Source organism: Salarias fasciatus, chromosome 6 (assembly GCF_902148845.1).
Source record: "Salarias fasciatus chromosome 6, fSalaFa1.1, whole genome shotgun sequence".
Lineage (NCBI taxonomy): Eukaryota > Metazoa > Chordata > Actinopteri > Blenniiformes > Blenniidae > Salarias > Salarias fasciatus.
The window spans coordinates 27075785-27088536 of NC_043750.1; the positions used below are offsets into that span (position 1 = coordinate 27075785).

Below are 12752 nucleotides of genomic sequence, written 5' to 3' on the forward strand. Positions count from 1 at the left end.
ACAACTACACCTAGAGCCACAGAGTCACACCGAGAACCACAGAGCCAAGCATAGAACTACAGAGCTACACCTACATCCACAGACACCGACAACCACAGAGTGATATCTACAAGTAAAAAGACACACCAAGAACCGCAGACAGCACAGAGCCATGATTCCACTGTCGACACTAAATACATGATTTCACTGATCAAACTAAATCCTCCACAGGTTGAACCCAGAACTCGTCAATAAGTTAAACTTTAAAATCTCTACAAGATCTCATAATTCATCCCCAATAATTATTTTTATTTCACATAAATAGAAAACTGATAAAAACCTAAATATATGAATCACAAAAACCATAAAGCAGGATTTGGAGTGGCAGACAAAGTGCTCTAACACATCAACAGCAGCACCGCACTAACAGTCAGTTCCCTCCATCAACCAGCTGATCAACAACAACAAACGGCAACAGTTGTTTCAGCCCACTGCCACGTAGCTCAGTTTGACTCAATCAGTCCAAGTCGTCCTCAAACATCCCCTCAACATCCTCAAACTCCACATCATCCAGCTCAAACCACCTGTCCAGCTCCTCCAGCTGCCCCTGGTCACCTCTAGCTCTGAAACTACACAGAATTCCTTCATGATCACTGAAGTACGTGGGCATCACTGCACATTCCACATCAAACTGTCTGCTTCTCACATAAACGTGATCAATCAGAGTCCCCCTCTCTGTGCTCGCTTGTGTCACCAGCTGATCAAATCCTTTGCTTCCCATTAATTTGCAAATTGATGACCCCGTTAAAATGTTCTCATTAAAATCTCCCATGACTACAATGGTGTCACTGATTGGATTAAGCCAATGCAGCAACCGCTGCAGGTTCTGCTTGAAGAGGGAATTTGGGTAACGTGGTGGACGATAAATTACTGCCATCACTATGTTGAATTTGTTCCACAGGCACACCAAACACTCCAGATCCAAATCGGGTGCCTGCAGGATGTCACAGTCTGAATCTGCTGGCCTGTACAAACCAACTCCACCATGTTCTAAAGCCTGCAGCTCTAACAGTTTGGGCTGACTGCTGCTGTAACACAGAGCACGAGGGCGGCTGTGGAAAGAGTATCCGCCAATCTGGACGCCGTCTAGTGAGGACTGTGCAGTGAGCCACGTCTCTGTGACAGCAATGCAGGTAGGCTGCAAATGCTGTGTGCAGGACACCAAATCTACCAGGTGGCGACTTAAATTTTGAACGTTCATTAGATACACCGACAGAGTGGGCATGTCTAATGAAGGCCGTGGCTGCTCAATCAAAAATGGAGGCATCCTGTCCAAGGCCTCCTTGATGGTGTCCTTGCAGTAAATGGACTTCTCTTTAAAGTTCATGATGATGAGTCCAGACAAATCCCTCACACGACTCAGAGCTACGTAGGCCTGGCCAGGCGCAAACACCTTCTCCAAACACACCACGGCCCGGTCCACCGTCAGGCCCTGCACCTTATGGACGGTACACGCCCAGGCCAACTTCAGAGGGAACTGACGACGCAAACCTCCACGCTTGGTGGCCTTCTCCTCCACCGGATCGATGGCAGTAGAGAGCCGGCAGGCCACTGGAGCATGTGAGTGCTTCTTCCTCCTCTGGGAGCCAATTTTCTCATCGTCAAATTTGACAAACTGTCTGAGGAAAGTTGTCACCCTGTCTCAACTGGATATGAGTGACTGTGCCACATGCTCCGTTGACCAGACCGTCTTCCACGTCCACGTTCTTACACAGCATCACACGGGCGTCTGGACCCAGACTCAGAGTCTCCAACGCCGCACTGTGATGCCCCGCCATCAACTCCAGCTTCCCCGTGCTCCTGTTGTTCATGAAGTCCTGAGCTTCAATGGTCACAGGATCGGGACACGTCCGACACAGCTGCTTCACGTTGTGCTCATTGACTTTACGGTTGGTGGGGAAAATGTGCAAGGCTGAGCTCTCCTCGCCCGTCTCACAGCTCTTCAGGATGTGGACGTCACTCTCTAACATGGGGGTGTCTCTGGAACGCACTCTCAACCTGTTGAGCAACTCGGCAAACACGCCGTCCTTCTGCCTCACCACCATGGTCAGCTGCACCACACTGAAGTGGCACCACAGGTCCACACCCACCTGACTGCTGTACAGAGGCTTCCCTTTAACAGGAGGCAACAGATAGAAGTCTCCCACAGCAATCACACTAACGTTACCAAACGGGGAAAAGTCTCCAGTCTGCTTGATCTGCCTCAAGCAGCCATGGACATACGCCAACAGAAGGTGATCCACCATACTGATCTCATCAATGACTAGAATTTGGAGGTGAAGGAATTTAGCGCGTAGAGAGTTTAGTTTATCTTCACCCAGAGGGATGTAAGGTAAACTACACTGTTTGCCGATGCTCAATGTGTGGTGAATTGTTGCTGCGTTTAAATTGTATGCAGCGATTCCAGTTGGAGCCGTTAACAAAACACAGATCTCATCTGGTTGATCACAAAGTGTTGACAGCAGCCTCCCTGCCTCGTACTGGATGGCCCTGATTGAATGACTCTTACCAACACCCGCCCCCCCCAGTCAGAAAGACATGCAGAGGCGGTGGGTTTTCACCCCTCACCTTCTGCAGACACCACTGCCTCACCTGGTAGAAAACAGCCTGCTGTGGTCTCATTCAGAGACCTAACTAGAGCTAAGCCCTCCGCACGAGACAACACCAGCCTGTTCCTCTCTAACTGGGCCACCTGTCGGCCACGTTCCTGCAGATCTGGAATGTTCTCCAGACCCTCCACCAACTGCTCACCAGCTATCTCTGCTGCCTGTTGCTCTCTAAACTCATCAGCACACTCGTCCCGTTCCAGCTCCTGCTCAGGACACAGGTCCCCCCAAGCGTCCTCCTCACTGCTGTGGACATGCTGAGCAATCTCCTCAGCACGCTCCAGGTTCTCAGGATCGATCTCAAACCGGGCCCTGTTCTCATCCACCACCACCTTGACTCTATGGACGGAGCCATCGCCAAACGTCACCTCACCGTCGTTATAGAACTGTTCAAAGAGCTGGAAGCCCTCGGGCTTGAGCTCTGAGTCACTTCTATAAGGAAGGAACAACTGAAGCACACCCTGAAAATAAGCCTCCCGTTGTTTGTCCAAGTTGAAACGCATGTAGCGGACAACTGCAAACTGAGATCGTGTTCTCCTCAATATGAAGCCCAATTCGTTCTTCAACTGGATTCTGTTTGGAGAATATTCGTTCTTGGAGAGAACACGATACTCCGAGGCAAAGGTGGCCATACACATGTCATCAAACACACCACCATCAGGCCTGTTCCTGTACCTGTCCACTATGCTGGTCATCCACATGTCATCTGAGCTCAGATCATGTGATGACGCCCTCTCCTTCAGGACATGGAGGGGTAAACTCATCCTCACGATGTTGTCCCCTGTTGGAACAAACACCACCTTCCTGGAACACTCCTTCAGGTGCATGTTGGTTAGCCTATACACCGCCTCCTGGGCACAAACGTCCCTGTTGTGTAAATATACACTGCCCAGCTTCTTCAGGGCTTCTCGAGCAGAGAGGTTTCCTTCTTTGTTTGCTTCTTTTTGGGTGTTGCTCAATAGTAGGCCAATTTCCCTCTCTGCTTTCGTAATATACGAAATGATGTAAATAATTACAGCGTAGGCGTCGGTGACAAAGCTAAGGTCCATGTTAGCGTTCCAGCACTTCAACAACTTCTTGCTATACTGGTTTACCCACACCTCCTTCAACCCTCTCCTATACACAACCTTGGTCTTCTTCTCTAACCTCCTGTAGGCCATTTCAAAGATATCCTGGTTGATGTGTCGACTGGCAAACAACTCCTCTACACTATCAAACGGCTCCTCCTCCCTGATAGCATCATTGACTGACTTCAAAATCTTCTTTGCGACCTCCTTCTTCATTGGGTTATCCTTCTCAAAGCACTTACAGACCAGCTTGTTTTCTGAATCAGGATTCTTCTGAGCCTCCTTCAGCTTCTGTTTGTCACAGCGACATTCCTTCATCTTGCAAAGGAATGTACGCATAGTAGCAGGTTTTGGGAAATGGAAACGACACGTGGTCTTGTTCTTCCGACAAGACTTTGAGTGTCGTTTGGAATGTGTTTGAACCGACGACACAATGTCCAATAATGCGTCGTCATCTGAGGGCAGCTCACACGTTACATACTTATCAATAAACTCGACCACCTCCTCATCTGTGTTCTGGTCAATTTTAGGAGCGCCCTCGATCCAGAACAAGCAGTGAACATGAGGAGAACCGCGCTGCTGAAACTCAACACGGTAGAAGTGATCGATGATTCTGCCAATTGGCTCAGAGGGAGACATGAGAACCTCTTTCAGAAAACAATGCCACCTGTAATCAAACATCCTGGCTGCAGTAACCGGATTACGCCGCAACAACTCACACCTGTCTGCCCACTCCAAATCCTCCACCGTCTGCACTCTGCCTTCCTGTTTCAGGATGCTGGTCAGAAGATTCTGCCAGCGCAGATCTGCAGACGAGAACGAACAGAACCACGTCGGGATGCCTAACTGACGGACACAGGCCATGATGTCCTTCTGAACAGACTGCCAGAACGCAGGAGTCCCTCTAACAGGCCTCAAGAACTGGAAACCCTCATCAAACTCCAACAACTGCTTCAGAGACTCCTCGTCCTGCAACATCCTCTGGCTAATCTGTCGAGAGCCCTGACCGCCTTTCCCCTTACGCAGCGCAACAGACACACTACACACCACCCTGTCCATCTCCGACATGAACTGAGCAAAGAAGATATACTCTACGCTATGCGCAAAACGGCCATCGGCGTGCATGATCCGGTTATTAAAATAACGTGACAACGTCAAAGCATAACTCTGCTCATGATGGAAGGTCTTCTGTCCTAAAGGAAACAACACGGGGAAACTCTTAGCTTCATTTGAATTATCAGAAAGCATCCGAACTGGACTGTTCCCCTCTGCAGGCGCTACATTGACTATGTCCTCAAAATACTGGTCTAGAGCCTCCTGACCAAGATCAACAGGCATAAGACAAGTGTCCTGAAACATGCAGTGTTGCTGTCTGTCATGTAACATTTCATCTTGAATTATGTCTGCTGATTCCTCCTCAACAACAACAACTGCAGGCCTTTTCTGAACCTCACCACCTTCCTGATGGGCCGCCTCGCCCTCTACAACAACCTGAACATCACCCTTCTCCTTCACTGCCTCATCCTCACTGTCTGACTCAGCCTCTTCCTGTTCTCCATCTTCCTGCCTACAAAACTCATTGACCCAGTCCTCATTGAACTCAATGTCTTTGTAATAGACATTGGTTCTCTTTAAATAGTCTAGCGCCTGCCTGACACGTAGAGTATCCACAAACTGGTACTCATAGCGTCCCTTGTAGGTCAACTTCCTCTTCAGCTTGACCTGTAACAGAGAGCCTTCCATACTCGACCGTGGCAACACGTTGGTGGTCTGAACAATGTTGGCTGGAACACAGGTGACCGGTCCATGTACTCCATTCTGCCCTCCCTTAGGCAGTGCCAACATTTTCATGAACGGAATATGCAACGCGATCAGGTGCTGCTCTAAACTATGCAAGCATCCCAGTTCAGGTGGAATGGGATCAAGCTGCAGGTCATTGATCCAGCACTCAGCTGGAGTCTCACCTTTACTGAGCTTAGAATGGCAGGTGTAGCAAATCCAAAGGTGTCCTCTAGAAGGAACCAGTTGACAGGGCTCAGCACACTCCTCACTACAACGATGCAAATAATCCTCACTGATGCACCTGTCCGCGACACGAGCCAATTCTGACCTGGAACTATAAACTTCCCTCTGACAACTCAGCACCTGATACCTGAACAACAACCGATGGCAAACGCAACACACAAATCAGGACCGTCTCTAACCTTCTCTACAAACTGATCCATAACAAAACTAAAATCCTTCGACTTGTCTTGCTTCTGCTTCCTACTCAACCTCACACTATCAATCACTCGCTGCCTGTGCTCTCTGCTGTCATGGTACTTTCTGATGCTCACGGCTTTAGTGCTCTCCCTATGTCGGATGTTTCTCCTATACTTAATCACACGACTCTGCTTAACCTTCTCCCTATGTTGCAGGTCTGTCCTATATTTAATCGCCTTAGTCTGCTTGATTTTCTCCCTATGTTGCAGGTCTGTCCTATATTTAATCGCCTTAGTTTGCTTGATTTTCTCCCTATGTTGCAGGTCTGTCCTATATTTAATCGCCTTAGTCTGCTTAATTTTTTCCCTATGTTGCAGGTGTAATGGAAATTTTATGTATTTGATGCAAGTGATGGTTATCAACTTTAAGTAGACTCCTTAGCAGACGGCCCCCTGGACTCCTGACACCAAGAAACCCAAATGGGGGTTCTCTCCTGTTTGTCCTGTTGCATTTTAAGCAGATGTGTCTCCCCCTGACCGGGTGTAATCTCCAAATGGTATCTGTGGTCTGTATGCTGTTCTTCTCTGATGCATCGGCAGCCACAGGGGGTTGAAGTAGGTTGGGTGGTTGGAGTTGTTCCTTTGTCACTTCATATGTTAAATATGTGTCCCTTCCTATCTGAGGGCAGCCTCTAAGACATGTTAATGACATTAACATGTCTGCCCCTGGCCACAGGGGTTCAGGGCAGGGTATAAATATCAGTCTGTATCACAGAACTTTAGAACTCACACTGACTGAGCAGCTGTGACTTCTCTTCTGTTGCAACTGGAAATAAAGGAACCAATAAGGAACTCATCGTTGGTGCATTTATTAATAGAATTTCCACAACACAGGTCTGTCCTATATTTAATCGCCTTAGTCTGCTTAATTTTTTCCCTATGTTGCAGGTCTGTCCTATATTTAATCGTCTTAGTCTGCTTAATTTTCTCCCTGTGTTGCCGGTCCGTCCTATATTTAATAACCTTCCTCTGCTTAACCTTCTCCCTGTGTTGCACGTTTTTCCTGTATTTAGTCACACTACTCTCTTTCACCCGCTCTCTATGGTCAATAATATCTCTATATTTATGGATACTCATTGTTTTAACTCTCTCCCAATGAAAATGTTGTAAGCATATTTTTCGACACTCCGACACATTTCCTTGTCCTTGAAAATCTTATTTTTATGATATGCCTTCCTGAAATTTTCCCTACGTTTCTCCCTGAGCAACGCATTCATTTTCTCCTGTCTCCATTTTTTATCCTTCAGATACTTTGACTTTAAATGCCAAAAATCAGGTGTACTCTGACGAACACAATCTGCAGCCTCACCAAACACAATACTTCCATCATCAACCTCACATCCAACAACGGATCTATCGACATCCACAACTGCAGCCTCCGTCATCCTCAACCTGGTGCTGTACCCGGTCACCTCAGTCACTTTACAAAAACTGTAACAGCTCTCCAGTCCAGGCTCGCAAACACAGACAACATTTTCAAAATGAGTCCCACCAATATTCTCTAAATAAATGCACTGAGGCGACAACTGCTTCCTGTTACAACTGTACTTCAACCAGCGTCCATTGGTGAAAGTACACACACTAACTCCGAACCAGTCAGCCGTAACCTGAATTTCCACCTCCGTGGCCCAACTACCCACGGACCTCATCCTAGACTGCTGAATGTACTGAGAGACTGTGGCGTAAATCTAAATCAGAACAATCTCTGAAGGCCTGGAAATGTAGCTTGCTAAGCTATAAACAAATTCTCTTTAAAGCCAAGACATTATATTACTCTCGTTTAATAGAAATAAACAAAAATAACCCTCGGTTTCTATTCAACACTGTAGCCAGACTGACAACCAGTCATACTGTAGTGGAACCAGTAATCCCAGAATCTTTAAACTGCCATGACTTTCTTAAATTCTTTAATGATAAAATCATAACCACTAGAGGTAAAATCAGTGAAGCGCTTTCCTCAGATCAAGCTCAGGGAATCCAGCCACTGCCTCCACCTGAAATACCTGAAATACTAGATAGTTTCTCATTAGTAAATGGGGCTGAGATTACTTCAATTGTAATGTCTTCTAAAACCTCAACCTGTCTCCTAGATCCAATTCCAACTAAGCTTTTCAAAGATATCCTTCCAGTTATCTTAAATACGATCATAACTATAATAAATACCTCTCTAGAAAATGGCTATGTGCCACAGTCATTTAAATTCGCAGTAATCAAACCACTGCTGAAAAAACCTAATCTCGATCCTGATATTCTAGCTAACTACAGACCGATATCAAATCTGCCTTTTATTTCAAAAGTCCTGGAAAAAGTTGTGGTTAAACAGCTTTACCGCCACCTACAGGACAATAGTTTATTTGAGAAATTTCAGTCAGGATATAGAGCTTATCACAGCACTGAGACTGCGTTAGTTAAAGTCACTAATGACTTGCTATTGGCGGCTGACGCAGGTCTAGTCTCAATCCTGGTTCTCCTAGACCTCAGTGCAGCTTTTGATACAATCGACCACAATATTCTCCTGCAGAGGTTAGAATGTGAGGTTGGCATCAGAGGAAAAGCCCTCTGCTGGTTCAAATCCTATTTATCTAATAGGTACCAATTTGTTCACGTTAACCAACAGTCCTCACCGTGCTCCCAGGTCAGTTATGGGGTTCCTCAAGGGTCCGTGCTCGGGCCAATTTTATTTCTGTTATATATGCTTCCTTTAGGGAACATAATTAGAAGTCACGATATCAATTTTCATTGCTATGCAGATGACACACAACTGTATTTATCTATGAAACCTGATCAAACTAATCAAATAGACAGACTCAGTGACTGTATCAGAGAAATTAAAACCTGGATGACTACGAACTATCTCCGTCTGAATCCTGGCAAAACAGAGGTCATTATACTAGGCCCCCATAAACTGAGAGAGTGTCTATCCAAACAGATTATTACCTTAGATAACGTCAGTGTATCCTCCTCCTCTACTGTGAGGAACCTCGGGGTCTTATTTGATCAGGATATCTCATTTAAAGCACACATCAACCTGGCTTGTAAAACAGCATATTTCCACTTGCGCAACATAGCTAAAATAAGAAACATTTACCTAGAAGCGATGCAGAAAAACTCATCCATGCATTTGTTTCTGCGAGATTGGACTACTGCAACTCCCTTCTCGCAGCCTGCCCAAAAAGTGTATTAAAAAACTTTCAGTTGGTTCAAAATGCAGCCGCCAGATTATTAACTGGAACTAGAAGACGTGAACACATTACTCCCGTTCTAAAATCTCTTCACTGGCTTCCAGTCGAGTTTAGAGTTAGATTTAAAATCCTTCTCCTCACTTACAAAATCCTAAATGGGATGGCTCCAACCTATCTCCAAGATGCTTTAACGCCTTATCAACCAATCAGAGCACTTCGCTCTCAAAATGCAGGGTTACTGGTGACTCCTAGAGTCTCTAAATGGACACTAGGTGGAAGAGCCTTTAGCTATCAGGCACCATTTTTATGGAACCAGCTTCCAAGTGGTGTCAAAGAGGCAGACACAGTCTCCACATTTAAGGTTAGGCTCAAGACGTTTCTCTTCGATGCAGCCTATGATCAGGTCAGCTAGGGATTCTAAACTAAACTAAACTAAACTAAACTAAAACAAACCAAACCAAACTAAAGTAAACCAAACTAAACTAAACTAAACTAAAACAAACCAAACCAAACTACAGTAAACTAAACTAAACTAAACTAAACTAAACTAAAACAAACCAAACCAAACTACAGTAAACCAAACTAAACTAAACTAAACTAAACTAAACTAAACTAAACTAAATTAAATTAAATTAAATTAAATTAAATTAAATTAAACTAAACCAAACCAAACCAAATTACACTAAACAAAATTAAACTAAACCAAACTAAATTAAGCTAAACTAAACTATACTAACTAAATACTAGTTTAAACAGTTAAGTATCCACAAAGCTGCCCCAGGAGCTAGAATGCTGTGGGAAGTACGGTGCACTGAGCCCTGTCCTCCTCTAATGTCTGAATGTTATTCCCTTTAGTCCGTTCATTGCTTTTCACCTGTTGTCCCCCCCTTCGAGGGGGAGTCTTCTCCAGTTTCAATTGCTGACTCCACTATTACGAAGGCCTATGAACAAGCTCCGTCCGGACCGGGAGGACACCCCTGTCGGTCCTGCCCGTGGACTGGCTTCGGTTCTACTGCTGGGATCCGTGGTTCTTGTGCTGGACCGTCCAACGGACTGTCCTCAACATAGTCCTAGGCTTTACTTCTTATTGTCTCATGCTAGCTGTTGCCAAAGCTGTCCGTCCCTGGGAGAGGGATCCCTCCATACTGTGGTTCTCCCCAAGATTTCTTCTTTTCCCACTGGGTTTTTGGAGTTTTTTCTTGCCGGATGTGAGGGTCGAAGGCGGTGGTTGCTTCGTTCTGTCTCGTTACTGTAAATATTGACATATTACCATTATGCTTATTCACTGTTTTTACTTTTACCGACAAATGTAACATCTTGAAGCCCTCTGAGGCAACTGTTGTTGTGATACTGGGCTATACAAAAATAAATTGATTGATTGATTGAGAGACAGAGGAGAACTCAGTCCTCAACAAGCCCTGGTACTGAGCTGCCTCTTTCTCCAGCTGTTTACAGACAGCCAGTCTGATCTTACGATGGTGCTTCTGAGAGCCACTCACAGCCTGAGAGATGGCTCTGAAGAAGCAGTTCCCATCAGGCACTACCCTCTCCTTCCTGCAAGGCACACCTAACAAACCAACCTGGTTGGACGCAGAAGCACTGACCCGCTCATAATCAACAAACAACCTGCTGTACAAAGCCCTACAAACATCAACATCAAGAGGACAGAAGACCAGCTCCTCGTTCCTCACAGCAGTTACAAACTCCACATCAGCATTAACCTCAGCAGCATCGCAGTGCTTTGACCTCTTCGACAAATGAGTTTCAGAAGAAATCTTACGCTTCCTGCTGCCAGTAATGGCTGCTTCTGCAGTTGAACCACTGCTCACCTCACTGGCAAGAGTCTGAAGAGAAACTCCAGACAGTGCTGGACTGGCAACAACACCAAAACCACTCTCAGAGACACCAGTGTCTACAGGAGCCTGAACCACAGTCCTGCACTCAGTGACCTCAGGGGACTCTGGTGGTGGAGCAGAACTCATCTCAGTGACGTGAGTCTCCACAGAAACACCAGACAGCGCCGGACTGGCAGCAACACCAACACCACTCTCAGACACACAAGAGCCTGCAGGAGCCTCAGACAGTGTTCTGCTCTCAGTGTCCTCAGGGGACTCTGGTGCTGGAGCAGAACTCGTCTGAGACGTGACTCTCCAGAGGAACACCAGACGGCGCTGGACCTGCACCCCCACCCACAGTAATGCCACACAGCTCAAAGAGCTGCTGGCCTGAAATCAGGCTGTCGGCCAACCGTCGGATGTAGTGGTGCAGGTCGTCCAGACACGCAAACTGCAGAAGCACGCTGCTGCCGCTGTGGTGCAACAAGCCAACACGACTACGTGAATGCCTGTCCACCACAGCAAACCGTCCATTCTCACCGATGACGGCGGTCGTGTTGCTGCCTAATGTCAGCATACACATGCTGTACTGACTGAAGATGGTGTGCAGGCCGTTCCTCAGTGTGTAGAACACACCGGCATCGATGAGCTGACCTTCACACACATGCAGATCACCCATCACAGTGGAGCCAGGAGTAAACTCCAGCACCTGCTCATCCACCTGGATCTGCTTTGGCAGTTCAGTCACGCACAGCAACTCTGAGCTCGGCTGGAAGCCATCGCGGCTCATCGCCGTGGTGTACAGTGCATCACCACAAACCAAGACATCGTCAAGGTCCTGCCTCCCCCACGAGAACACACTGTTCAACGTGTGTCTGGCTAAGCTGAATGCAGCTACAGACATGCACTGCTTCCCTGCGTTGCTAAACCTCTGGCTGCCCTGGTGGAAGGATCCCTGCACAACCTTCTGGAGCCTGATCCCCGTCCTGACGCTGGCCTCGCTGCGCTCACACCAACACCTGACTGGCCTGACCGGGAACGCTCGGGAACGGGACACTTGGCTTCGGGGATGAGGTGTCGCTCCGTCGGCACGGCAGAGCACGCAGCAGGACCCTCCTCCCTGACCGCCGCTGGAACCGGGCCTGCGGTCGGGGGCAACACCTCCACCACCTCCTGGGTTGCTGCCTCCGCCTGACACAGAAAGGAAGCAGCAGGTTTTACAGCGTGTTCAAACTAAAGAGAAATGATGCAGGTCATCTACAAATAAGACACGCAGAGTATAAAACCAAGAACCAACCGGGGGGACTGGTGGGCTGGGGCGGGAGGCAGAGATGGGCTCAGGGGCAGGTGACGGTGTTGCCAGCACCTGTGAAGCAAAGGACAACAGCTTACAGTCAAGTTGAGCACCAACTCATTTCATCCCTGAAATTTCAAAGTCACATCGAATTCTACATCAAAGAAAACGTTCTACCAACCTGCCGCTTTGCTCCTCTGCGCCTCCTGGCAACACCTGCTGGCCGACGCACCACACGGGAGGTCTGAAGACAGAAAAACAGTCCTTTCCAACAGCTGTCTTCCTGCTTGGTTAACCAGTGCCAACATGGAATAAGTGTGAAAGTTACCTGGCCAGCTGGCGGGACAGCGGGGCCGCCGTCAGAGCCAGAAGAAGGGGACACCTTCTCCATGGCGTCCAACATGGCCCCGCTGAACCACACCGGGTTGGACGGAATGGCAGAGGGTCGCACCGGGAGTGCAGCCTTTG

At 47.4% G+C, this 12752-nt stretch overlaps 1 protein-coding gene across 1 annotated transcript; it reads right to left on the reverse strand.

Annotated features, from left to right (window-relative positions):
* Positions 1–425: 425 nt before the first annotated feature.
* Positions 426–7622, reverse strand: LOC115389790 (uncharacterized). Its single transcript, XM_030093366.1, is given in 6 exon segments — positions 426–1652; positions 1654–2564; positions 2566–2652; positions 2654–5895; positions 5898–6118; positions 7618–7622. Coding segments are annotated over 6 exon segments (5622 nt in total). The 3' UTR covers positions 426–496.
* Positions 7623–12752: the final 5130 nt, after the last annotated feature.